This window comes from Cladophialophora yegresii (assembly GCF_000585515.1).
Source record: "Cladophialophora yegresii CBS 114405 chromosome Unknown aczIN-supercont1.6, whole genome shotgun sequence".
Lineage (NCBI taxonomy): Eukaryota > Fungi > Ascomycota > Eurotiomycetes > Chaetothyriales > Herpotrichiellaceae > Cladophialophora > Cladophialophora yegresii.
The window spans coordinates 1,458,659-1,484,521 of NW_006913050.1; the positions used below are offsets into that span (position 1 = coordinate 1,458,659).

A 25,863-nucleotide genomic window follows, 5' to 3' on the forward strand; every position below is an offset into this window, starting at 1 on the left:
GCTACACATTGTCCGCTTCATGCTGCCTAAAAATCACTCGTAATCATCCGCCGATGCACCTTTCTCCCTCTTTGCACGTCTACGCTCTCTGATCCTCTTCTCCGTGGCCATAAAGTGCCGAATACCGACAGGAATGCCTTGGAAGAGAACGTCGTCCTCATCGGCGGAGCTCGAAGGTGTGGTCCACAGAGCCTCGCTCCCGCCACCGTCGTCGTCCATACTGCCCGAGGCGTGGTCTACCTCTGGCCTGGACATCTCGATCTTGGGAGCGCTTGGATGCGAGCGCTTCTTGGGCGATTTCGCCTGTGCCTCTGCAACTCGAGAAGCCCAAGACTCGATGTCGTCCCGATAGTCGTCCCAAACACAGTGTACGCAGCCGCTCATGCAGCAGTTGTCCGGTTCAGCAGGCCTGGGTGGTACGGGCACACCATTGATCGTCCTCCACGTATTATCTGGTTTGTCATAAGTGTGCCGCTCGTACCCTGAGCCCTCGATCGAGCCAAAGAGCATTTTAGCCCTCTCTTCTTTTGTTTTGTCTCCTGACTGGACGAAGGTAGGAAGGCTCGTCTCCTTTTCCCCTTGGGACTTGTTACTCGCGGGAGTGGGGTTTGCCAGAAGATCGGTGTAGAAGTCGCCTAATGGCACCGCTTGGCGTTGCTCGTCTGCTTCGTGGCCAAGGGGCCTGGAGGTATGCAGTGGCCTGATGCTTCCGACTACAGACTCCCGCAGTCGCTTATCGCGGCTGTCTTGTGGCAGAGGATCACGCTGAAAAATCGAGGTCGAGAGCTTGCGGGATTGCACCAGCTGCTGCTGCCGCTGTCGACACGCCACGCAAGTCCATCTGCTTCTCAGCGCCGTACTTATCAAGGAGGTTTGTGCCTTCATCCTTGCTGTGATATCGAGTCGGACGCGATCAATGGGGAACACAGCGGCGGCAGCAGCAACAGCAGCAAATAATATACCACCGGTCGAGCGGTAGTGAGCGGTTTATCTGCGCCGCGTCAACTCCGCATTTGGTGGCAGCCAGCGAGCCAGCTTCAAGAAGCTATGACGTCGTTCAGCCTCGTCGCATTGTCACGTGGCTGTGCTTGTCGTGCCGCGTTCGCGTTGGTAATCCAGCCTCGGCTCATCTCGCTTCGTTTCCCGCGACATGCACGGCCTTGTCATCCCGCTCATCAATCAAACGGGGAACATCTTCGTGGTCCCATTCCAACCATGTTGCGATAGTATAGAGTCATCATTCGGCTAGGCCTCTCATCGGAATCATGGAATACCTCAACGCCCTTCAGTCGCCCGTCGACGACCGCAAACCGTCACTATTCGAACTGCTCTCCGAGCAACAACTTGCGGCCCTCCTCCCGCCGACACTGCGTTATCTCCTGGCAGTCGCGACACACCGGTGGCCGCGTTACTTACTGCGTATCTTGAACAACTACGATGAGGTGTATGGCCTCTTGTCCCTCGTCGTCGAGAAGTACTACCTGCAAACCTTCGGCGGCAGTTTCACCGAGAACTTCTATGGACTGAAGAGGGAGAGAGTGTTAAGTGTAAGAGGCGGCGAGGTCAAAAGGACGCAACTTGCCGTGCCGGCGGAGGTAAGGGAGCGCCTCAAGCTGAGGGGTGCGGACATCTGGAAGAACCTTGCAGTTCTGGTGGGAATCCCATACATCAAGAGGAAACTTGATGAAAGCTATGATATACATATTGCGCCCAGTGCGGGCCTGCTGATGGGCGGCGGAGGACTTGGAGGTGTTGAAGGGCGGCGGTACTTGGATCGCGATGCCCTACCACCTAATGCGACCATTAAGCAGCGGATCATGTGGTATTACAAGTGGTTCTTGCGGAACGTTTATCCAAGCCTAAACGCGGCCTATTACTTCAGCATATTAGCCTTCAGCCTCGCATACCTGTTTGATGGCACAAAATTCTCCAGCCCGTTTCTCTGGTTGGCTGGCACGAGGATGCGAAGGATGGGAGCAGCAGACTACCAGGCCATCGACGCGGCCAGAGACGCCGCGGACAAAGCTGCCACCTCCATTGCTGGACGACCTGGACAAGGATTGAGTGGACTTTTGAACCCACGGACGATGTACCCGCGGTTGTTGTCCAGCCTGAGGATCCTTTTACCCACAAGTATTTTCGCGTTGAAATTCTTGGAGTGGTGGCATGCCAGCGACTTTTCGCGACAATTGAGCAGAAAGGCTGCAGAAGGGCTGGAGTTACCGCCTCCGGTCGTTTCCGGCATGGAGCTCGCCAAAAAGCTCAATGTGTATCAGCGAGCCGCCCAGGGCAAATCCGCCAATACAGGAACGAAACGGGCTCCGCCGACATCCAGTATCACATATCTTCCTATCTTCACCGTTCCTCCACCGTCATCTAGCGACCTTTGTCCCATCTGTCTTCATCCCATCTCGACCGCGGCTGCGTGTCAGACTGGCTATGTGTTCGACTACAAGTGCATCTTTCAGTGGATCGAAGGAACACACGAACGGCAAGAAGCTTTCATGAGGGGAGAGAAGATGAGTGAGTGGGAAGATGATGACGGCGAGGCTGATGAAGAGGAAAAGCCGCATGACGCATCCAAGACGGAGCGAAAGAGTCGTGAAGGAAGCTGGGAGAGCGGGAAGGGAAGGTGTGCTATCACCGGAAGAAGGGTGCTGGGAGGTACTAGTGGGTTGCGGAGAGTCATGGTGTGATGATGGTCGACCTCATGCCCTGGTTGCCAGAAGACCCTTCGATTGGCTCAAGAGCCGGTGTGCTTGTCCGGGTGAAATTGACTACCATCGATGTCGGCAAATTCCCAGTATCGGCTTTGCTGGTGCTGGCGGTATCCTGGAAGTTTGGGGTATTGTCCCGGGACAACCATCGATCAAGTTGCAGATTGCATCCCGCCTGAGCAATCGCACGGCTTCTGCTAGCGCATGTTCCAAGAGCTTACTGGTGGCAGGAGAGCAGACTCTTTGAATCGGATGAGCAGCTCATTGTGGACATTGCCATCCACTCTGAGAGTTCGCCACTAATAGTCTCCGTCCTTCATTAGGAGATCAATGGACCAATGTTTCAGGTTTGAGCAGGGACATTCGGCACATCGATCGAGATCCGCTAATGGGCCTGATTAGGCGCATGCGTATTCCGATTCTGGCACAGCGTTTTCCAATCACCGGCACCGGGCCACCAGGCAGGAATTGAAGAAGGCACGGCATGCAAGGACCGTTCAAGTCAAGTGGGCAGTCTTCGCCTTTCGCTTGCAGATTCTGCTTACTCTTGGACATTGAGGTATAGACCGAAAAGGGTTCGACTCTGAGGCTGCTCGTGCAGGGGCGTTGTTCGGAGGGATGGAATCTTTCACTCTCGCAGCTTTGATGGCGTCGACAGCGGTCTGGTTCGCGACTATCGCAGTGGCTATGGTGGACGCGAGGCCGTCGAAGTCCTGCGGCGCGGCAGTCACTGTCAGTTGAGCAAGCCCCTCGGCGCGAGTGATGAGCTCGCTGACTTTGTTAGAGCGTTGCCCGAATCTTCTCGACGAGGATACGACGCCGAGGCTCCCGAAGGCTATAAAGCAGGGATAGGATGTCGAGTCGTGCTGTGGGCTGCCGTGGCGCTTTCCGATATACAGCAGTTGATACGATGGATTAATGGCACTAATTTGATTCGCGGTTGTACGCACGACATATGCTTGCTTGAGTGTAATTGTGGCACTCACCTTTAGTGAGGTACTTGCCCGACATAATTGATGATCAGGAATGATGGACCTGTGCCCAGAAAGAAGTCAATATAGTGCTATCGGAACTTGAGGATTGGAGGCATGAGATCCATCCTTAGAGTGCTCTATCGAGGGATAAGAGGGACCATCAGCAGTCGCTCACACCCCACTCGCTGTACCTCATTCAAGAATCTCGCCCTGCACTCAAGATAAAGTACTCTCTGCTCGACTCTGAGACAATGGAATGAATCCTGCCGGGGCACTCGGCAAGGGAGGCCCTCGCCTCGCCGCGACTCTGGCTTACGAGTACGACTTCCGCCAGCACCAGCACAAGAATATCCAGGGTCCCTGCCGGTTTTTCATTCGCCAGGACGGAAGCATGCGAAGGTGGACACGGTGGACCATTGACGCCGGAATGGCGGCAAGCTTGTCGTTTCAGCCATTTCTCAAGCTCTTGGCAGGTCAACTCCAATCTGAACTGAACTGAAAGTGAATTGAATGGCCTCAACAACGTTATCCTTTTCATATTAGGCACCACTTATTTTCTCGTACAACCCAACATCCCGCTGCTAGCATCTTGGAACTGGAGTTGCATGACACGAATTGAGATGTAAACCATCTCGGCTGCAGTCGCACAATATGACAGGGCTTTGACCGCGCAAGCCAAGATCTTCCATTCGCACCCCTGCTCGCCACGTTCAACATGAAACAGTCAAGAAGAAGTCTTTACCCACAGCCTGATGGCGCTATGATCGATCCGCTGACCACAGATCTAACGTTTGCGATCCAGGCCCCTGCGCTACCGACAGCTTTTTCCAGCTGTTCCTTGCCTCCCCCGCATGTTATGCCGGTACCAAGCCACCATCTCACTATTTCCTGCAAGGAGATACCCATATTCTCCTATTCGTGCTCTGCGTGCCATATCACATGCGTGGTCATTATCTCTTGGCCTCTCGACATGAAACGGGCCAGCCACGGTGACCCAGTCGGGACTGAAATTATACTCCGCTCCAAGATATGGTGTCTAAGATAGAGTGGTAAGCCAGAGGCAGCATATATCTAGGTCTGTCCGTCTCAACATGGACCGTTTCTTTCTCTTCTCTCCTCAGAGCTCAGGTCTTCCTCAAAAGCAGTTTTTCAAAGCCGGTCTTTCATTCTTCAGGTCACTTGTGACCGTTCCATTCATTGCCACTACCACATTCGTTTCTACAGCCCTCATTGATTGAGGCCAGTCAGTCAAGCCCCTCGCTTTCACAACCGACTTGCAACAGCTTCCGATCACTTTGATCTACTAGCCGCCCGACATGTCGTTTTCCAAACTCACTGCCACTTTTGGCACTCTCGCCCTCCTTTCTAGCGTCTCAGCCCATGGCATCGTGTCCGGTATCGTGGCCAACGGCGCCTGGCAATCAGGATACGACCCCTCCTTCCAGTACTCGAACCCTCCTCCAGTTGTGGCCGGGTGGAGCATGCCCCAAGTCTCCGACCGCGGCTTCGTCAGCGACTACACTTCCCCTGATATCATCTGCCACAGGGGAGCCACTCCCGGCGGCTCGTACGTCAGCGTCGCTGCGGGAGATTCTATTGAGCTTCAATGGACTGAGTGGCCGGAATCACATCACGGTCCGGTAATTGATTACCTTGCAGCCTGTGGCGACGATTGTACCAACGTCGACAAGACCCAGCTGCTCTTCAACAAGATCGACGAGGCTGGCCTGAACAATGGTAATCCCGCGCCCGGGAATTGGGCGTCAGATGATTTGATCGCGAACAACAACTCCTGGACCGTAACCATCCCCTCCAGCATCGCTCCTGGGAGATATGTCCTTCGTCACGAGATCATTGCCCTTCATTCCGCATTCGACGCCGGTGGTGCCCAGAACTACCCGCAATGTATCAACCTGGAGGTCTCTGGTTCTGGCACGGACAGCTTGAGCAGCGGCACCAAGGGCACTGAGCTCTACACCGCTCAAGACCCCGGTATCCTCCTCAGCATCTACTACCCTACCCTCACCGACTACAGTATCCCAGGCCCGGCCTTGATCGGCGGATCTTCCTCCGGTCCTCAACCATCTGTTTCAGCTTCCGCTAGTGCCACGAGCGCAGCACCATCCACTGATACTTCTTCCGCCAGTGCCACCTCGTCGTCTGCCAGCGTTGACATCACCGCCTCGCCAGCCAGGCCTTCCGCAGTTGTCTCCCCTACCGACGACTTGCCATCACCGGTCCCAACAACAACTGCTGACTCTGACTCCGCCACCACCACTGTGGAATCAAGCTCCACAACCACCGTCACCGCCACCGTCGCGCCCACAGCATCACAACCAGAGGAGACTGACAGCGCCACCGACGTGCCGCCCATTCCTCTTCCTACGCCAGTTCCAGCGCCAGGATCGAGCACCACGGCTCCCGTCTCCTTCACCAGCACGGTCACCGGCCGAATCGGCAAGCCGACGAGATTCGTGTGCTATATCGAAGACGACGAGTTCACGCTCAGTCCTGCCTAAGTTGATTACTTGGGTTAGCAAAGAACTTAGGTGTTGATATCTGTGGGAGGAAACCCCGCAGTACGCAGCGCCGGCTTGGGTATAGACATCTCTGAGAATGAGATAAGGTGAGCTTACTGGAATTGGACTGGGATTTGGACTCGGATTTGGGTGGCGGCCGCAGCTGTTGCGAAAGTATGGCTGCCCCGTCCTGGCTTGACTTGACTTGACTTGACGTACAGTACGCAGCACAGTACAGTACAGGAGCTTGACTTTTTGACTTGATTTCTCTTCTCATGTATATACTAACCTTCAGCACTCCATTACGCGCCAGTGTCGCTTGATTCGTGCGGTACGGTCTTCCATTCTATGTGCAGACATACATCCACACGTAGGTATACTGCATGCATATATGTATAGATCAATTTATGTGGATGCATTTATCACGGGCACTAACTTTCCAGTCTATCCACACCTGCATTCTAAATATGTACGGAGTATGGATGGACACTACTAACCCCCGCATACACGAGTACGCATATGCATACTTATAAGCATAGCCCGAGGAATCAAGCACTCTAAGTCGCATTCACGCGTCCACATCCCAGTGTACCTACTCTATTATGCCTGCGCCTGCACATTCAAATCCACCGCCTCCCCCCTTTTCAACCGCCCGAAACACCGTCCCCAAAGCTCGCTCTCCTCGCCCACGAAATAATGCACATCCACGTCATGCATCCCGGCCTCGTCCCCGCCCGCCATGCTCTCCAGCTGCGCAATCACGTTGCCCAGCCCAAACGCCTTGCCGACGCTCTGCGTCGTCCCGGCCTCGAGCATCGCGTGCACGACGTGGACGTGGAAGTGGTAGTACGTCGGCTGGTAGTGGATGTAGCATTTCAGTTGGTCCTCGTCGAGTGGCGCCACGTCTGGTGGTTGTGTTTCCGCCGCCACTGCTTTCGCCGCGGCTCCCACAATCTGCCGCCTCATCTCCTTCAGCCAGGGGACGTGCTTCTTCCGCAGGTCCCGCAGGGACCAGATATCGCGCCGCTGCACCAGCGCCAGGAGGTGCATGCCCTCGATGGCGCTCCGGTCCCAGTTCAGATCCGGGAGGAGGAGGAACCCCGTGTTGGACGGGTTATCCCAGTCGACACGCGCGACGATGTCGTCTTGCTCCGTGCGCCCGTCGAGGATGTTGAAGATCCAGTCGAGGCGGGGCGGGGCGCGCTGGCGCGCCATGTACGGACGGATGTGCTGCGCGTAGATTTCCGGCGTCTCGGTTACCATGCGGATGCGTTGGGCTGAGTATTTCTTGATGTGCGCCTGGGTGCAGGGGTAGATGAGGTTGAGTTTCACGTCGGGGATGCTTCTCTTGTCGAGGTCGGCCGCATCCTTGCTTGTAATTGTACGTGTCGTGTCCGCCATATCTGTCCTTGACGCCCGACTGGCCATATACCATCTATAGATGTCGTTGGCGCCGAGGTTGGTCACTTCCCCCAGAGACTCTAACAGCAGAGTGACGAGGTGCGGGTCCGTTGGGAGAGCGGCGCGCTCGAGCGTGATGAGCGCGGGTTTGTCGGCGATGTTGCCCAGGAGAGAGATTCGCCTGCCATTCTGATCTGGTGGGTGGAGGTCAGAACGGAGGCCAAATCAGTTACCCGACGAACGAGGATGAGATGATATAAGACTGTTTCGACTGAGAGGCATGCTTCGTCTCGGTCGTGTCTCACCTTGGTTGAGCACTCTCTCCAGCTTGAAAAGAGGGACGAGCGCTTCGGCGTCGGCTTTGGTCTCCGGCTGAGTTGACATTGTCAGTTGAGTTCATGAACTCTCAAGCCTCCGTGTTCGACTATGTTGGCCTGATGGCCAGCCTCCCCGGATTAGGGGGTTTTGACGAAGTGACGGGATTCAATGCTGGGAGTTGCGTGGAGATGCCAAGAGGGGCGGGGACGTAGAAAGGGGGGGGGGCCTGACTAAGTAATTCTCCGGTGAAATCGAAGTGAGACTCACAGAACACGCCGATGGCTCACAACTTTCTGACCTACACTCGTCTTTACGAGCAGTACAGAGCCGACGACGTCGGCAGCATTGAGCCACGATGGCTGGCATACATTTTGTAGAAAGGGAATTTGTACCTTCCATGCTCCCGAACGTTGGTACCTGAGGTCGACCTCGCCTCGGAACGTAGTCAAACGCATACAATGCCATTATCCTACCAAAATAAACACGTGCAACGACTTTACCCCAACTACACATGGGCTTCCTGGCAGTGGAGCGGCATCCAGGGTAAAGACGCACCCTGCGAAGGGATTGCCGTCCTGCGATACAGCACAGCGCAACACGGCAGTTTTCTCCCGAGAGTCCGCTACCAAATCTGTGGGCATCCCAACGTCGATGCGCCAATTCCAAGGCCACCTTCGAGGCAAGCGGATCTGACCGAGGAGTGTGAGCATCCTGTTGAAAAAAGTCGCAGTGTCGCGCGACGGCTTGGAAGCCGAGAGCCAGTATATTGAGAGTGATGCGCAGCTCAGCCCGCAGATGAGGGTGTAGATCGTCGACTAGTCTCGCTCCTCTGCTTCGAAGAATCAGTCGTTGTGCGGCTGAGACCACCAAACTCGGACCTAGAAAGAAATGTTAGTCACTAAACTCCGTCCTGTACTGTCCCGTGTGCATCTGTCATGTTCATGGCCTTCGCTTCTTATCGAACAGTAGACCCCACGAGCAAGTCTTGACTGAGCTTATTGAGCTCTTCCTGCGAATTTAGCGTTTGTATAATGGTAGAGATTCTGATAGCACATTTTCTCACGCAATCGACCATAGGATGTGGAAAACAGGGCTTCCCGTTCGCTCAGCCGTACTTAAGCCACATGCCGGTCAGTTAGTACTAAGGTGGGTGACCACTTGGGAATCCTGGCTGTTGATTGTTTTTTGGCTTTTTGCTTCTTTGGTTGGCATGACTTGAATTCAAGTTTTTCGGTGGGAGGCCAAAAGGGCCAGAGGATAAAGCTGCGGGCTTATTGAGACGTAACTATATATACTGTGTACTGCTACTGGTGTGCCTGAGATAGCTACTGTAGGTACCTACATCTGCTTGATCGCTCAGCCGTGTGATCGAGATGGGTCGCTGCCTCAAAATTCCGAATAGAGGTATGGTACTGGTGTTCCGAACGCTATTATCCAACATGAGGTACTGATGCTGACCAGGTTGTCCGAAACGCAGCGGGCGGGAGGTAGGACAGCGAACGGAAGACCTCGACGAGGATAAAGAGTCTTGCGACGAAATAAGGGGTGGCCAATATCCACAAGAGCCAAGACAACCTTTTCAAATAGAGCGTTTGGTATGCTGATGTTTGCCTGTTCCTCTCAAAGGTTATCCGATGCCGCTTGTGAAAGAAGACGTAGATTGCATTAGCAGCAACTCCTGCGAGTGGCAGGCCAGTTGTCACCGCAGTTGAGATTCTCCAAAGCAATTGTTCCGTCGGTGAAGGAAACGCAAACTTCCACGCTATGAAATGTAAGCTGCCGAACAAGACAGAGCCAATGGCAGAGGATACTATGAAAGTGACTCTCGTCCAGGAGTCAATTTCATCAGCCTTCTCAACATTTGTGGTGATCTGCTCTGAGTCCGGGTTACTTCGTGGATCCCCAGGGATTGTGCCCCTTATTCGATGTACGGCATTATTCGGTATGCAATAGCCAGTACGATAGTGGAAGAAGGTCGAAGGTCCTACCACGGCGAGCTCAAGCAGATCCTCGGCACATGGTTGTCTGGCTGCTTGAATGGACACTCTTGTCTGAATGTCCTGCGGCTTGTTCCAGAACAAGGAGTAGGTGAGTAAGGAACAGACCGCGAAGGCGAACGTCAAGATCTCGAGCTGAGAGGTTGCCAGGCGCCTGTAGAGTCGCACAAGAAGCTGGATCGCCATCCAACCGACTTGCCAAATCGTGATAAGCTTGAGCAGGGTATCGCTTCTGTTCCCTTCCTCTAGCAACTGCTCATGGATATCTGGTAACTTGCCAATGAGGCCTCGTTCTCGCGCTAAGCGAAGCTGGGCGGCGTCAAGTACCCATAGTTTACCTTGAAGAGCAATAATGTTTCGTTGACGTGCTCGTAGGCGTATGGAAGCACCATTAACATCCCTCAGTGCGGATAGAGCCTGCCTGGCTAACTCGTGATGAATAGCGCCGCTCTCCCATATCTCCTTTCCGTAGCGGCGGGGGATACGTCGAAGCGGTTTCCGGAAGCAGTCGACTAAGGGCTCTGGTGAGCACCAGGCTCCCCTGGCTGACAAAGTGCTGTGTTCGCGATGGGCAGGGGTAGGCAAGTGAATGTTTGCTTCTGAGCTGCCTTCTGAGCCGAGATGGAGCATATCTTCGTCAACACTTGTGTCCACCACGGCCACCGAGCCGGGTGAGCCGTTATCTGTAGAATCTTTGGGCGGCCCGCTTCCATGGTCTTGATGATTCGTGGTAGACTGATTGGGCCCCCTTATGTCAGGCTGACGATGTCTAGAGTCTCGATCCGAGCCCGAAGACCGTGTAAGCTCATTGGGTGAGTCTTGTGGGTAGCCGGTTTCGTGAGTGGAAGCAGCGTCACGATCTGTTTGGGTTCCCTTGCTCGTCTCGTTATGGTACGTTCGATCCGGCTGTAACTCCGGGCCGAACTCAACCACAAACGCTCCCATATTGGCAAAGTACGCATGCGTGATCGTCCACCTTACATGATCAGTCTGAGCACGTTCTCGCAGCTGTCTGACGGAGTGCCTAGCAGAGAGCATGTCCAAGACTGCTTTTCCAAAGGGACATTCTGGAGCTAGAAAAGCAACCACCATCCATCTCAGCTTATGGAATACGCGAGCAACCTGGCATAACCACCATTCGGTTGTCCATTTCTCCGAGGGATGTAGCTGCGGAGCTACATTTAGATGCAGTATGTTCCAGGTACAGAGAAGAAGTACGGTTAAGCAGCTCCAAACGATATCGAGAGTTCCCCGAGCATTTGGTGGATCGACGTAGGCTACAGTTGTAAGAGGAATTGTGCAGTTAGACCTAAAAGTTAACATGGCTGAACTCTCCAAGTGAAGCTTTCAGAATTCTGGGTAAGGAGCGCATGGCCGGCAACGAAGCTATTGTACCCCAGACTCTTCCGAATTGCAGGTGCCGGCTTCACGTTTGTGGACCCGAAAAGACGGGTGGTGTAACAGGACGGATGCCAACCAGTGGTATGAGGAGATCAGACGACAGACTTGATGACTGCAAGGGCTGCAAATGCCTCAAGGTGTCTATCTGCATTGCTGTCGAGAGAGAAAGAGAGAGAGGAGAGAGGAGAGAGAGCGTCACAGTGCTTGACACCTTCCCAACTAGCCATATCAGGCCCAGTGTCATCATGTGACATGTGGCTCAACGCTCGCGGTTGACGTCACCGAGCATACTCCGTACAATAGGACTAATCGCTTTGCATTGGCCAAAGTCACAACAACACAGATCATCTTGGCTCAATTCACCAGGCCGACTCGAGAATACATTAGCAACGGTGGAACCCCTCCGACATACGCAAGACTTCTGTCAGTCAATTCATCGTGGTGGCCGGCGGTAGTGGCTGCTTCGTCTCCAGACAATAAATACCATGTCGATTCGCACTGCCTTTCTCTTGGACCTGGACCTGGACCTGGACCTCAGAATAGCATCAGAGAGGAGAGAAGAGGATTGGCCCGTGGATACTGAATGGAGCAGGGAGCTCCGATCGGGAAAACATATCCTGTAATGCACGTTTGTTAAGGAGACAGTACACGCTGCGTACGGTATGGATTGATGGTATCGTCCATCTGCTGGACTCCGCAGACAAGTGTACTGCAGTCCGACTCAGCCGCTCAGGTGATGTATCGAGCCGAGTAAAAGCGGCGAAAGGTATATTCTGGAAGGGCGCCAATGATGCGACTGGACAATCTTATGTTCCAGTCTTCGGTAGCGAGGTCGGGCCAACGAGGCTGGGATACATGCTTCGTATTATGGTAGAAGACGATACCTCGTACCAGCTTCTCGATGCGGCGAACCATCCAAGTATCGTGAATGGCCAGGCCGGTCGCACCACTATTCCGCATGAGGAAGGAAATTTTCCCCTCTGCAAAGCCACATCTGCTCATTTCTTGGCCATGTTCGCTTACGGAGTACATTCAGACCTTCAGTCCAGATAATCTGGTTAGGTAAGATGGCTCTTGTATCATTTGGGTATATGATCGGTGTGCCTTGCCAACTTCCCCTTGTGTGCCCTGCTTTGGCGTGGGGCTCCACTTGTGGCGTGTTGGAGACGTGCAGTGTTACACGGTACTGTACGGAGTACCATGATATTGATGGTGGCGAGTTGGGCCCGAGTTCTACACGAGTTCTGGCGACATATGGCGACCATCAGAGCTCCTCCTCGTACTGTGCCGCGCTGCGCTAGAACAGCCACGGCGAAGTGCTTGGAGGTTGAGAACCGTTGTTGACCTCGTCGGCCCGAAAGTCATCTACCTGGACGGTCTGAATGTATGTGACCTTCACTTCATAGGGTTGATTTCCGGCATGACCGAGGGGCTGCGAAAGACAAGCCAAAGTATGTATGTATAGCGCATACATGCACCCTGTGGGCGGAGATCTGATCGTCTCCTCATAAAGTCCTGGGCTTCCCACTCACAAAGGGCTGACGAGCCTCAGGCGAATTTCAATCATGGACCCTGCTTCTTCATCCTCCACATTCTTCTTTGGAAAGAGAGTCCGGACTGAAGCTGCGATTCACCCCTATGTGTACCTCGACACTCACCATGGTCGCTTTGAAGACGACGAGGAGCCCGCTCTCCGCGACTGCGAATGGGATCAGGTGAGCAGATTCTCGGTGCTCCCGGGTTACGGATGAACTAATCCTCGGCTCCGAAGCTGCTCGCAACATATTCTCTCACTTTGGCAACATCACCATTTGCAGCCTCTACGCCGACGGGTTCTTGTCAGGACCAGAGTGAAAATGAGATCCTTCCAGCGGGAGCTTTCAGCGGGATGCTGAATGAATCACATTTCCTGGTGATTGACCCTGATGGCAGGGGTTGCGAAGTGGTACAATCTAGGTGTGAAGTATGTGTTCAATGAACGGCCGCTGCGGTTGCTAGAGCTAACTCGGTTTCAGAGAAGACGGTGAGTCCTCATCAAAACCGTTCCATGCTGGTTAAGTTATAGATCCCGTTTTCATCAGCATTCAGAACGTGGGTGGCTGATATGCCTTTTGAGGGAACGTTTAGTGCCCAGAACAGGAAGGCTCAGCGTGCATATCGTGCTCGTAAAGAGGCGCAATTGGAGACGGCATCGTCGACCTTGGCCGAGAAGCAGTCGCAGCTGAGGACTTTGCACCTTCACAACCAGGAACTCCTCGGAGTGATCGACCAACTCAAGGCAGTCATTGTACAGTTGGAGGCTGAGAACCAGCTGCTGAAGGAACGTCAGTGTGCAGATGGCGGCCTGTCAGTTGAAGCGTCCGAGTGTATGACGGAAAATGCAAGTTTCGTGTCAGCCTTGGCGGAAACGACAGTCTTGTCGCAAAAGAACAGGCTAGAAGATGGGAAACAACTCTAGGAAGTCCTCCATTGTTTCGAGGGTCGGCGCTAAGGGGCACGGCGATCGGCGGGAACAGGCCGTCGACCGTTGAGGCAGGCGTAAAGGGGTACTTCGGTCGTGGCGTACCAGACACGGTTGAAGCTTCAGCAAAGTCATCAAACTTGAATGGAATCCAGACGTCGCTTCAGCCCTACTAGATGGGAGTAGACAGGGTGCGATTGTAACAAGGTTTTTGGTCGAAAGCTTCTAAGTTGCCCAAGAAGCTAAGAAGTGCCTGCAATTCTAGGAAGATGGCGCTCCGAAGGACGCATAATCTTGGCACTAGAGCTGACTGCTCTTCGCAACATTCTGATGTTGGCCCTGGCAATGCCAGATCCTGCAGCCTGTGCTCCATCAAAGCAACGGCACAACCGCGGTGGTACGCCAGTGTTGTGGAGTTCGTGGATCAGCCGATGCCACAGCCTCTGCATCTGCTCCAAGCAAAGTGCGACGATGGCGTGGAAGAGACCTGCGTGGTGGAGCGTCCGGTGAAACAGCTAGCCGCGGTAACGATTCTGCATCCCAAGAAGGAAAGATGTGGCGTCAATATCCGCTGCACGTTGCATGTCTGATGCCGGCGGATTAGCATCCTGGTCTGCCACGTCTCGAAGTGAACGCTTAGAGGTCCGTAGCCACGGGCATCCGCTCGAAGATCGGAACGGGATATGCATTGAACTGGTCCCGACAAGTGCTAGAAAAGCCAACGGCGAACAATGTCCGAGAAGGGGCCGTTCGCATGACATGCTGCCGATGATCTTCCGCTGCCGCCGACGTCGTGGAAATGGTGTGATACTGCTGCAGAGTTGACAAACCTTCCATGCGACGCCAGGATCTTCGCCTGGTCGCCTCACGCACAATGTGGCTCCGGAGTAGCCTTACACCGCGGTCTCCGAGCATTGACGAAGAGCAGCATTGATCGTAAGGAGGACGGCTCTGACATGTTTGCAGCGAGATTCGATCAGCGCAGCGCCCTGCTCGTAAGCGGTCTGCGCGGTCCAGGCTGTCCCGATGTGTTGTGTAATTAATTAGGCGAGATGTAGTCATCCACAGAGCAGTTCAAGTGGATTGAGGTCGCGAATTTAGTAAGCTGAAGGTCGACAGAGGCGATCACGCATCATCTGGAGAGAGAGTGGTGTGCATGCGTCTTCACTTAGCTGAGGAACAGAATCTCCTGCGCGTCTTCGTACCCGATGAGGTTGGTCTTGTGAAGCCTCTTAGAGAAAACCGCTGGGAAGTGTATGAACGGCCCTGCTTTTGCAAAGGCATTGTTGTGCCGCCGACTAACAGACATGGAGCAGATGAAAGCCACTTCCCTGGCGCACGATCTCCTTGGCTTGATGCGATGGCGCCGCCCCCGCCCGAATCCGGTAAAAGGGTCGTTGATTACCAAGAAACCCGCACGTATCTAATTGTCTGCTTGCGGCGTGGCGGCAATGCCATCTGCCTGAGCCAGCCTCGAGTCTCAAATGTGGTTCGTGAAAGCTTCTGCTCCAGCCGCAGGAATGCACTCGACAAAATTGGGATGCCGCCGCTTCCTCATCGGGATAAGCGGGCACAAGATCGGTTCGTCTTCGTGCTGCGGTGCATGCACTAGCTCTCGTCGAGAAAGCCACGCGAACAACCGGTCGATGCTTGTTACATAGTAACGCCGACGCGATGAACCAGTTGACGCATCGCTGGCTGCGGTCATGCAACGCCAGTGTTTTGTTTCCATCTGGCTAGGCCTCGATGCATCCAGACTCCACAGTGACTGGGTTCACTAATGCTGCTCGACCAGCTTGCACAGGGGTCCTTTCGAAAACGCGACCAGTGGGCAGACAGCTTTGTGCTAGCGAGCCATCAAATCAAAATTCAGGTCGGTTGGGGTGCGCACGCGGCATTTCTAGGGGTTGAACCCAAGGTGCTCCAAACGGTATCCTCTGCAAGGTCAGGTGCTGTTTAACCACGACCCCAAAATGCGCGAGCTACCCCACCACGGTGTACCTCTGTTGCCCAAAGACGGATGCTTGGACATAATGATCTGTCCCGTCAGAGACATTCCATTACCAAAACTCGAGAAGTAGAGATGGTAACGAGTCGTGGGGAGGATTGCGGTTCCCCGGCTGCGACACTGCGTCAAATGCGGCGAAGCTCGTTTCATTTGAACCATGTGTCGTCATGACCGTCTCCGACCGTCTCCAGGGGCATCGAGGTGATCCCTTTGTCTCTCGACTCTTTGAATGCTGCGCACTCTCTCGGTTCTGCGAACAAAATGTGCTCGTCTCACGACTACTGAGATGCCCAAGGCAACCGTTGACAGCCTAGTCGCACCAAAGTCACCCCTCGATGCACCAGCCCTAGACGACAAGCAGCTATGCTTCTCATACGAAATTGCGCGAGGAGAAATGGGAGTCTTGTCCTTCGAACCATACAAGAGCCTCATCCTACCATTCTGGGCATTCCGGACAGTACCAATAGCCCAAAAGTCGGCTGCAGCCTTGTGGTCGATCTTCGAGTCCTATGTTGATCGAGGTGATCTCGTTGGAGCAGATATGACCCGGAAATTCATCCAGATGGGAATGACTCGCGCCAAGCGGTATGCAAACCACAAAGGCGGCCGCAAGTACGGTGCCGACGGCAAGCAGTTGGGAAAGTGGACTGAGGAGGATGTCGACGGGAAGAGGAAGGAGAAAGAAGAAGCCAGCGAGATCTTCAAGGGCTACTGGCGGAGATGCCTGGCGTCCGAGCGGTATATCCGGCTGAAGGAAGAGTGGTTGAAGGCGAAGAAGGAGTATTGTGAGACTCAGAGTGTGTGATCTCTGCAGCATGGTGGAATCGGTCAAGCGGATTTCTTCTCGTCACCACCAGCGGGTTGGTGGTCTTTGGCCCGGTCACCGTGTATGGCTTCAGCAAAGGATATCCACTCTTCAATGCCTTTGACAAAAGGATCTTCAATCGTTGGCAAGATATCATGCCCCCAGACGATGATGTCCTCGAAAGTCGATGTCTCTTCAAGGATTCTGACAGGCTCCGAAGGCTCCTCTTCGTCGTCCGCGATCTCGATATCTTCGTCGACAGCGGTGTAAGTCGGGCTTTCCTGAGGCTTGATCGGCTGTGGGAGGTATCTCTCGGTCGATTTCGCGACCACACCTAGGACTATATCAGACGGGTAACAAAATGTAGACAAACTGTCTAGTACCTCGATATCCCGCAGGCAAGGTGATGACTTTTCCACGTAACTTGCGTCCTCGAAAGTAGGAAGTCGTCGTACCTTCTGACATACAATATCAGCATGTGTTTGAGACACGACGACGGCAAGGTTTACTACGCACCTTTCTCGATTTGAGGCGACCAATATCGTTTGGTCACTTTGGTAGGCCCATTGTGGTGTATGCGGCAGGGTAGAATGTTGGCTGTGCGCTTGTTGGCTTTCTCATCGACGCGCTGTAATGCAAGCATCTTGTCTAGTATCTGAAGGAGTTCCAATCCAGTTCTGTGTGCTGTAGAAACTCTTCTGTAAGACGGATGGGACTTAGTCCGTACTGCTGGACGCGCTCACACGCAACTGTGGCGCGTCGCCCCAATCGGGAAAAGCGGTGGTGCCTGTCTTGTGCTCACCCCGCCCTTCGCGATGGGGGGCAATTAAGAAAGAGATCAGTCACGTCTCGTTCATGCTGACTGCTCTAATAATACAGTAGCACGCTCTAATAATGTCGTGTCCGAATCGCAACCATCGATATTCCAGGCGCCTCGTACAGTACACGAACGAGCACAGAGATGTTCCCACTGATAGCGAAGGGGGCACATAGCATCCACACGCGCTTCCCTTCCACAAGCTATTACTTCTCCCGCGAGGACATGAACTCCTGCAACCGCTGGCTAAACTGCTGAAAGTACGCACTATCGAACATCTCCTCAATCTTGACAGCTTTGTCACCGGCCTCGTTGAACGACGTGATCAGGATACACTCATTCCGATACGGTCCAACCACAGATTCCGACGTGCTGATGCCATGCAAGACCGACTTGTGCGCTTCGGCGTCGTAGACAGCGTTATGCACTTCAAACTATGTAGCACGTATTAGTAGTCGAGCCGTCCGCCACAACATCTCAGTGGCCTGTCGATGTAGGTACCTTGATGCCCTGTTTCATCAATGGCATAATCTCAGTGGTGTACCACTGGCGGTACTCCGCGTTGTTCATTGGTGGCATGCCTGCTGTCTCCGGACGGGCGTGGTAGATGCACTCTACCGCCCTGTCTGCGAGGATGGCGTCGAGATCCCACGCCGCGTAGGCATCCAATAGTTTCTGTGTGTAATGCTTCATGTTTTCGAGGACCGTATCGGCCATGTCGTTGATGTTCAGCTTTGCGGCTCAGGTGATGATGATGATGATGGCTGCGATAGGACGAATAGATAGTATATATGTACATTATATACGCCCCGAACTGTGCTTTATCCATTACCGTTTTCGTTCAGGAAAGGGAGCGAGGCCGCTTTAATCGCGCACGTGACGGAGCATCGAGGATGCCCGGCCGAGCACGGGGGAGCGTCGAGGGAGGCACGGCAGGGTACGGAGGAGCGCCGGGAGAGCACACCCGAGTACTTCTCCGGACGATTTCGGGTTCCTGGTATCTGACCCTTGGCCTTCGCCCTTACCGGGTTGACTTTGGGTCTGGCGCCTCTTCTCGTCTTCTTTCAGCCGGGCGTTATCAGGTTCAGGGGTACTTTCTGGCGATGTCAAACGATGGACTTGGCGGGTCCCGGTATTTTCGTCACCGACAACAGGTCTGGCGGGAGAGTCGTTCGCTGCCGCCATGTGTGGACTCAAACTTCAGCGACTACCAGGGTCGTGCGACGTAGATTTCTCCGAGAGAAAAAGACCAATCCGCCGTATATACTGTACACTGCTCGGGCGCTAATGCTGAAGTTCTGGAACCGGGCCAAAACTTGAAAAAGACATTCAAAAGTGTGGATTGTTCGACCTCTGTTGAGGCTTATTTGTAGGCTTTTATATTGCCAAGACCTTCCACCAGTAAGAAGTACACTTATTAGACCCAATCCCACGCGCCCTATCCGTCTCGTCATTGCGAGGGTAGGGAGCCAGGAATGGCCGCATCCGAAACTTCAGCTCACTTGGTTGAGAAGGACATCAAGGTCGGAATGTAGCGAATGAGTGGATCCACTGCATATGCAGCAAGCTAGCACTAGCTAAGCAAAGGACTCTCACGTTGACTGGAGGACGAGGAAGTTTGGCATATGTTTGATTTGTTCTCGCATACGCGCGCGACTACTTCGTTGCGCTGTTGTAAGGTACCATGTTTACGGGCGGTAATCGACGAAGGTGTGGGGATCATGGGCATTGTGGCGTTGCCCTCAAAAAGCTTATCCGCCAGGTTCTTTTGAATGACTTAATTCACACGAAGAACTCAAGTGCCCTGCGTTTTTGAAGTCTGGCCTGGTGATTAGCCGCACGGCTAAACTGAGCTGGCTACCTAGAGCGGTCGGAGTGGAGGCCCGTCGTGGAGGTTCCGCTCGGCCGGGGGTGTCGAGCAATATCTCCTTGACCTTTGTGGTCACTAGCCGACCCGCACGTAGTCCAGGACATAGCAAGCCCATTGAGACTCCCACAGAATGCTGCATGACTGCTCTATCTCCCGAGTGGAGGGAGAACTGGAAACCTAGCTATTGGCATGGCGGCGGCAAAATCATTCTGAAAACTGTACAAGACCTAGCACAATTGTGAAAAGTCGGGGTATGAAAGACTGGTAATGTTGACGTCTATAGGACTATACCTATTGAAATTCAGCTCTTCCAGTAACCTTGATTCAACAAGATTCAGCTTGTTCTGCTCCGTGTCAAATGGGAACTTCTTATAGCTCGGACTATCAGTTCCAAAGGCCGATGGGTCCGGCAACGAAGTGTTGTGGAGGAGTATCCTCCTCCGTCTCCCCTTTGGCAACGTTCTGTTCTGGAAGTGGCCCTGCGTAGGTTGGCTCCGCCTCGACTTTGCACTTGGTCTTGGCTTTGTGCGAGCATTTCCCTTCCCCCAACGTGCTCAAAATCCTTTGTGGACAGGACCTCTGCTTCTTGATCGGTCATCTTCTGACCGAGCTTAGCGCTCAGCAGCTCACGGTAGATCGGGTCGATGACTTACGAGATCTTCGATGCTACGTGGCAACGATCCTCCATTAGGCGTCTGGAAAAAAGTCACCTGCCCGCTCTCGGGATTGAGGAGACAGACCGTGAATTCAAACCCGCATATCTGCCAGAGTAGAAATGTTTTGTTAAGCCAGCCTCGCTTTCTCTTTCGTCGCTGTGTCGTTCTCTCCTTTCTTGTCTGCTCTTCCTTTTGTTTTACAGAGCTTCCGGAAACCGCCCTCCGCCCTCCCCTTTGCGGGACACTTTGTAATTTTAGCTAAACTTGATCCGTAGTAGCCTTCAATGGATCTTTCTGTGATATTTCCAATACAACGCGAACACTGAAAAGGTTCTTCGGGAATACTTGGAACCTACAGTATAGTACTCAAGCCGGCGTCAGTCTCACTTTGAGGCTACAACGTGAAAGCTCTCAAGAAAGCTGCTTCGACCTCGTCCCACCGGTCACCCATGTTGTTGGATGTACCTAGAAAATGGTGATTATTTGCGCTCAGCGAACACCCCATTCTCCCAGCACTCCTTCTCGGCCCTGCCCTTCTCCTGCTCTACCCTCCATTTTTTTAACTCTTGCCACCAATGTTCCAACAATTACCGGTCCTACAATAGTGCACAGCATAATTGCCCACGTAACAATCAAGAAGATGGAAGCATTGGGTTCACCACCGAAAATGCCATTACTTTCCGCAAGCGCGGAGATAAGAAACCCGATTTCACCGCGGGCTACCATGGCGCTTCCTACGATGCAGCCAGGATAAAGTGATATGGGTTTCAAGGTGGAAGTGACCGTGGACCTGGTGCGAACGCGACCCTCATTGCTCTGTCGTGACGCAGATTGCTTTTTCTCTGGTATAGCAGAAGACTTTGGCGCTGGCAAGTCGTCTAAAGATGCTTTCTGAGGGTCCGAGACGCTACCCGAACCAGCTGCTGCGGCTGTGGCTCCTATCTTGTTAGCACCTGTAAGCTTCTTCTCTGTGTTAGAGCTTCGTTTCAGCCCTAAGACACCGGCTGCCAGACCAGGCAGGCGCATGAGCCAAAAGCCACACGCAAATTTAGAAATGAACATGAATATCGTATAAATGACCCCACGCCAGATGACACCGCCGGTGAACATGCGGGTGATAGGTACTGAGAAGCCAATGGATGCAAAGAATAGTGGTTTTAGAATCCGCTGAAGTGGTTGGTAGAAGAAGCGTTTGAAAACCTCGATTCCAGATGTGCTAGATGGCGCGCTCAACATAGACTGGGAGCGGTCGGTGTGATCGATCGAAAGATTTCTGCCAGACCCATGAAAAGTTGGGTGTGAGAGGGTGTTGTCCCACCAGTTGATTGATGCACCGGCTAGGTAGGCTGCGAATAAGTTTGAAGTACCAGCGTAAGTTGTTGCGGTTATCAGACAAACCAGGATCGCCGTGTGAATAATCAGAGCAGTTGTATCCCGAGTTAGCACGTAGTTAATATAGCCAGTGGGGCTAGTTGTCCGTTTACCGTTCAACCAAGTCGTAAACGGTTGGACAATGAAGCGAGCTGCCAGCGGGACGGCGCACACGAAACCTATTGAGACGCAAATGGGTCGTACAATGGTAACGGCGCTAAAGGAGGAAGATGTGCCTCCTAAATTAGAGATGACTTGGACCATCACAAGTCCAACAACATCATCCATCATTGCCGCACTTGTAAGCACGATGCCCATCTTGGTGGTAGATAAGCTACTGGCCTTCATGACAGTAAATGTTGTTCCTAAACTCGTAGAGCATAGCGCAGCTCCTGCGGCGAATGCCTGTAACGGTGTTGCCTCCACTAGGGTGACCAGAATATAGGAAGCCGAGATTGGAAGAGCAATACCAGTGATTGCGACACCAAGCGATAAGAGAACGTTGTCTTTCAGAGCCTTAAAAGAGGTCATCAATCCTCCTTCGTATACAATAAGGAGAAGCCCAAGATATCCCAGGTTAACGGCAACATGCTCAAAATCCCGGCCGAGCCAGTTTGCTCCAGGAGTTCCCCACCCAATACCGAGGAACAGCTGCACGAGGAGGCCACAGTAAAGTATCTTATCGATGATATGGTTGGCGACGTTAAGCAACAGTATAAATGAGACCAGAGTCAAGATAGTGACGATACCTGGCTCGTGATATGGCAATGCTACTTCGTCGGCGGTAGCCATTTTGACGGCCTGTGGGCACGATTAGGAGGTTCGGTAGATTCGTGACTGACTGGAGTAAGTCTGGTATTTGATGCGAATTGATGAGACAGTAAGGGTGATCTTAATGGCCACCTCACTTACTCGCCGTCAATTGAAACTTTTCCGGCCAAATGAGTCATTCCCAGGCCCCGGGCGGCTGACTAGAGAACGAAGAGCGGGGACAGATCTTCTGCTTGGTCATGGGCAGATTGAGGGATGAACTATTACTGATTAGGCGTAGCATAGTCGGCTAATATCTCAACTTTCCGTGGAGAAAGCTGCAATGTGTCAGCAAAGGGGAGGGCGGTTTCGGGAAAGACTGTACCATGCCTTTTTCTACTTTAGACTTGGCTGCGAAATCTTCGTAACGAGGGCCGTTTTATATTTCACAACACGGTAAAGGCACGGAGCCTATTGTGGCTCCTTCTCTTCGCGGTCGCCATCGCACCTGTCCATGGAGGCGTTGCTGAAAAGAATAGATGACTTCCAGCGAGGCAAGAGCTGATGACGATCGAGAGCTTGGAGAAAGATATATCGACTTTACGATGCCAGATTTCATGCTACTAGAAAAGTCTGCACGCCACCTTAGGTTTACTGGTGTTACCCATCGAAGCCTTGCATGCGGTATCGTTCAGCATCGCACGCGGACCAGATCATGTCGTGCACACCCATAGTCGTGTCATCGGCCAAAACGAGCATCGGCTGCCTACGCGTGCTGTACAGGACATCACCCTTTGCTAAGGATACCTTGAGCAGAATTGTTCTCGTGTGCACCATGGACAGGAAGTCGTTGGGCTCCCGAGGGTTGAAAGCCCAGAAGTCGACGACTTGCTTGCCATAGGTGTTGATCACCTTGACCTCTTGGCCAGCATGAACCTTGAAGGCAACTGCTTTGCGGGCTGGAAGGATGCCCATAGCGTTGTAGGAGGAGCTGCAACTGATAGTGGCCAAAAGTCCGAGATGAGTGACTCCTCGGGACCAGCTGACTCTATATCTCGAGTAGACCTACTTGTATACTAGAGATAGTCCTTAGCAGCCTGCAGTGATTACCCGTTTAGGCGAGAAGCCGCGGACATGCCCACCACAGAGGCTCATGGAGATCTTGATCCGCGTCAGCCATTATTCCCCAGGTATGTAGACACCCAGTAGGAGATCTACGGATACTCGTCGATCCTGTCACCTTCGCTGCTGGGATCTCCGACAGCAACACGGGCCTCTCCGGAGACTTGTTGCTCAGGTCCATGACACCTAGGTGTCCCGGACAGCCATGAGATCTGAATCGGCAACGATCAAACCCACTAGTATGAATCAACAAGACCTTGAAAAGAAAGAAGTTGAACGCATAGAGAAGGAGAAGGAGAGCTCAAGATCGTTTTGTACCCTGATTCTGGTATCGTAGCCGCCTCAATCAATCGTTAGAAGCTGCTCCATAAACGCCCCGATCTGGCGCTCGCGGTCGACCAAATGCACTTCGAGAATCCAATGCCGCTTGTGACCTTCAGCATCGGACTGGTCCATCGACTGCGTATTGCCCTTTGTAATGTAGAGCGTGATCTTGTCGTTTGGGATACGCTCGTGCGGAAACGACCCGACAAGATGCCCCGCGATCTGCCCGCCAAATTCCCACCCATGCTTCCGGGCCTCGTCGCACGCGATATCATAGAGCTGACATCCCGTCATGTTGGGCTTCTCCCGGTAGCGGGCCTTGACCGTGGTCCAGACGGGCTCGAGTGCGTCGTGCAGCTTCTTTTTCATTGGATCGTCGCCTAGCACGAAAGTGCGGCCGAAATCAGCCTCCCATGCCTCGAATACCGGGCCCAGATCCACGAACAGAATGTCATCAGGCTGGATGACACGGTCCGGAGGGTTCTCCGCATACGGCATGAGCGTATTGGGACCACTTCGGACAACGCGTTTGTGCCAGTGGGTTCGGACGTTGTGGCGCTTCGCTCCGAGTTCGTGGATCTCGTCGCTCAAGGCCTTTTCGCTGATTCCAGGCCGGATTAAGTCTCGCTCGATTTCGCGGAAGAGCTCGAACGCCATGTTCTGAGCTTCCATCAGGCGCGCGGCACGCTGCTCCTCGGTCAGAGCACTGGTTTCGGGCGGCATGGTGGGTGAACTGAAGCTCTAGAGGTACAAGTCCTAGGAAGTCAAAAGCACTGGCATTGTAAGGTTGAGGTTCTGGTGGTGTAGGGTTTGAAATACCAATTCCAGCTTTGCTGATTGGAGGCGACAACGAGTCGCCGAGACCAGGCTGGGTGATGCTTGGGAGGGGGTTTTCCTCTTCGTACTGCAGAACCGGCCAGATGAAGGTGGACCGAGGTTCTGAAGACGGGGTTGCGGAGATACATTGCCCACGAAAGGTTCCTCTAAACCTTGTTCCAAGAAGCTCTTGCTCCATGAAAACCACGTGCCAGACACCACCATCGGCTTTGCCTGTCAGGAAACCACCTTACCAGGGGCCTGGTATTCTCAATCTTGAAGCCTTGATCTGTTGGACGGTCAATGCGGCATCAACCAAAGGAAACACTACACCAAGCGGTGCCGGAGCATAACTTGCAGGGAGGACCGCCGGCGAGAAGACATGCTCTATGTAGGCAAGGCACTTTCTCGCAACGGTCAACTGCTCGAGCCACAGAGTATCCATGCGAGCGGGAAGCCAAAGTTGGCCCTGAACCAAGATATTACTCGTACCACGCCTACGCGAGCTTGGGTGAGTACCCTTGCTCGATCACGCATTCCAATGGCAGCTCAGACCAGTGTATTACCTCTCTCGCTGTACCAAGCGCCTGCGGCTCCAAATGAAGATGAATTGTCGTTGTTCGGTCGTTCTGTCTGCTGGTCCGGTATGCTCTGCCGAAGTGAAATGTTCGGATTTGACAGCCTTTTTCCCGTGTGAGCAGTAATTGAGAGTAAGCCGGTATTGAATTGGATGTGCGGGATTGAGATATTCAGGTTCTGATCACCAACTGGAACAAAATGTCAAGATGCAAAGATATCGACTACCTACCTCTCCTACCATCGGCGTGACTGCTCCAACGGAGGAACAAACACAGAGAAACGCTCATTTGAGCATTAGCATACGCTGTGATCCCAGCAGTGTAATGTTCGCAGGCTTTGTTTCCGAATGAGACGACACGCTCCTGCTCCCGCCATAGGACTCGGTCTCCAAAGTGGTAGAGGAAAAGAAGAGGGACTCACTGGAGGAAGCAGGGGGCAAAAGCTGGACCGAGTCATCGGAAATGCAACTGAAAACCGTCGGACCACGTGCTGAAGATTGGCACCAGCTGCGGCAGATTTGCCATCAAGGATTTCCGAACACCGCATGTCAATCACTTCTTTGACGTGGAGCGGTGAGTAGAGAGATTTTGCGGATTGACTCGACGCATTCCCGAAGAGTATGATTCACAGGCAATATCGGTATTCTTCTGTACGACTGCGGTGCGCTCGTTGTGTCTGGGAAAGGGCCTTCTGATAAGATTATAAATACTGAGAAGGTCGAAGCAGTTGACCGCGGGCTTCTTGCCAGGTATTTCGCATCGTCAAATAGAATGCAGGCATTGCAGTCATTCAATGCATCACAATGCCCAAGTTCAAGTTTTGAGGCACAAATGAGAGAGGAGACTCCATCCGGAAATATATCGTCCCACCTGGTCACCTACCGACTGCCAATAACTGGTCGATCCAGAAAGGTAGCCAAAGTCTGCTGGTTGTCGACAGAGTTGAGGACCTCAGACC

The 25,863-nt window shown here is 53.2% G+C and overlaps 13 protein-coding genes across 13 annotated transcripts; 4 read left to right on the forward strand and 9 right to left on the reverse strand.

The window, feature by feature from the left end:
• Window positions 1-33: 33 nt before the first annotated feature.
• Window positions 34-885, reverse strand: A1O7_08538 (uncharacterized protein; the record flags this gene model as incomplete). The annotated part of the gene is made up of 1 exon (XM_007762530.1): window positions 34-885. One exon carries the CDS (start codon window positions 883-885, stop codon window positions 34-36), a length of 852 nt encoding a protein of 283 aa, XP_007760720.1.
• A 380-nt stretch (window positions 886-1,265) lies between these two features.
• On the forward strand, window positions 1,266-2,696 carry A1O7_08539 (uncharacterized protein; the record flags this gene model as incomplete). Its single annotated transcript, XM_007762531.1, has 1 exon — window positions 1,266-2,696. The coding sequence occupies one exon, from the start codon at window positions 1,266-1,268 to the stop codon at window positions 2,694-2,696; it is 1,431 nt and encodes a 476-aa protein (XP_007760721.1).
• Window positions 2,697-5,007: 2,311 nt separating this feature from the next.
• Window positions 5,008-6,210, forward strand: A1O7_08540 (murein transglycosylase; the record flags this gene model as incomplete). Its single annotated transcript, XM_007762532.1, has 1 exon — window positions 5,008-6,210. The coding sequence occupies one exon, from the start codon at window positions 5,008-5,010 to the stop codon at window positions 6,208-6,210; it is 1,203 nt and encodes a 400-aa protein (XP_007760722.1).
• A 600-nt stretch (window positions 6,211-6,810) lies between these two features.
• Window positions 6,811-7,995, reverse strand: A1O7_08541 (uncharacterized protein; the record flags this gene model as incomplete). The annotated part of the gene is made up of 2 exons (XM_007762533.1): window positions 6,811-7,805; window positions 7,917-7,995. 2 exons carry the CDS (start codon window positions 7,993-7,995, stop codon window positions 6,811-6,813), a joined length of 1,074 nt encoding a protein of 357 aa, XP_007760723.1.
• A 1,364-nt stretch (window positions 7,996-9,359) lies between these two features.
• Window positions 9,360-10,964, reverse strand: A1O7_08543 (uncharacterized protein; the record flags this gene model as incomplete). Its single annotated transcript, XM_007762534.1, has 1 exon — window positions 9,360-10,964. One exon carries the CDS (start codon window positions 10,962-10,964, stop codon window positions 9,360-9,362), a length of 1,605 nt encoding a protein of 534 aa, XP_007760724.1.
• A 1,928-nt stretch (window positions 10,965-12,892) lies between these two features.
• On the forward strand, window positions 12,893-13,785 carry A1O7_08544 (uncharacterized protein; the record flags this gene model as incomplete). Its single annotated transcript, XM_007762535.1, has 4 exons — window positions 12,893-13,042; window positions 13,099-13,290; window positions 13,343-13,350; window positions 13,455-13,785. The coding sequence occupies 4 exons, from the start codon at window positions 12,893-12,895 to the stop codon at window positions 13,783-13,785; spliced, it is 681 nt and encodes a 226-aa protein (XP_007760725.1).
• Window positions 13,786-16,082: 2,297 nt separating this feature from the next.
• Window positions 16,083-16,601, forward strand: A1O7_08545 (uncharacterized protein; the record flags this gene model as incomplete). The annotated part of the gene is made up of 1 exon (XM_007762536.1): window positions 16,083-16,601. One exon carries the CDS (start codon window positions 16,083-16,085, stop codon window positions 16,599-16,601), a length of 519 nt encoding a protein of 172 aa, XP_007760726.1.
• Window positions 16,602-16,624: 23 nt separating this feature from the next.
• A1O7_08546 (uncharacterized protein) lies at window positions 16,625-17,244 on the reverse strand (the record flags this gene model as incomplete). The annotated part of the gene is made up of 3 exons (XM_007762537.1): window positions 16,625-16,935; window positions 16,985-17,059; window positions 17,118-17,244. 3 exons carry the CDS (start codon window positions 17,242-17,244, stop codon window positions 16,625-16,627), a joined length of 513 nt encoding a protein of 170 aa, XP_007760727.1.
• Window positions 17,245-17,624: 380 nt separating this feature from the next.
• A1O7_08547 (uncharacterized protein) lies at window positions 17,625-18,135 on the reverse strand (the record flags this gene model as incomplete). The annotated part of the gene is made up of 2 exons (XM_007762538.1): window positions 17,625-17,852; window positions 17,920-18,135. 2 exons carry the CDS (start codon window positions 18,133-18,135, stop codon window positions 17,625-17,627), a joined length of 444 nt encoding a protein of 147 aa, XP_007760728.1.
• Window positions 18,136-19,572: 1,437 nt separating this feature from the next.
• A1O7_08548 (uncharacterized protein) lies at window positions 19,573-20,148 on the reverse strand. Its single transcript, XM_007762539.1, has 2 exons — window positions 19,942-20,148; window positions 19,573-19,889 (listed from the first exon to the last, which is right to left on the reverse strand). The coding sequence occupies exon 2, from the start codon at window positions 19,884-19,886 to the stop codon at window positions 19,623-19,625; it is 264 nt and encodes an 87-aa protein (XP_007760729.1). The 5' UTR covers window positions 19,887-19,889; window positions 19,942-20,148; the 3' UTR covers window positions 19,573-19,622.
• Window positions 20,149-20,433: 285 nt separating this feature from the next.
• On the reverse strand, window positions 20,434-22,107 carry A1O7_08549 (uncharacterized protein; the record flags this gene model as incomplete). Its single annotated transcript, XM_007762540.1, has 1 exon — window positions 20,434-22,107. One exon carries the CDS (start codon window positions 22,105-22,107, stop codon window positions 20,434-20,436), a length of 1,674 nt encoding a protein of 557 aa, XP_007760730.1.
• A 618-nt stretch (window positions 22,108-22,725) lies between these two features.
• Window positions 22,726-23,040, reverse strand: A1O7_08550 (uncharacterized protein; the record flags this gene model as incomplete). The annotated part of the gene is made up of 1 exon (XM_007762541.1): window positions 22,726-23,040. The coding sequence occupies one exon, from the start codon at window positions 23,038-23,040 to the stop codon at window positions 22,726-22,728; it is 315 nt and encodes a 104-aa protein (XP_007760731.1).
• A 489-nt stretch (window positions 23,041-23,529) lies between these two features.
• On the reverse strand, window positions 23,530-24,234 carry A1O7_08551 (uncharacterized protein; the record flags this gene model as incomplete). The annotated part of the gene is made up of 1 exon (XM_007762542.1): window positions 23,530-24,234. The coding sequence occupies one exon, from the start codon at window positions 24,232-24,234 to the stop codon at window positions 23,530-23,532; it is 705 nt and encodes a 234-aa protein (XP_007760732.1).
• Window positions 24,235-25,863: the final 1,629 nt, after the last annotated feature.

What these genes read in the sequence shown, in the direction of transcription:
- A1O7_08548 (XM_007762539.1), bottom strand. Translation starts at nt 19,886, where the DNA reads ATGACCGATCAAGAAGCAGAGGTCCTGTCCACAAAGGATTTTGAGCAC.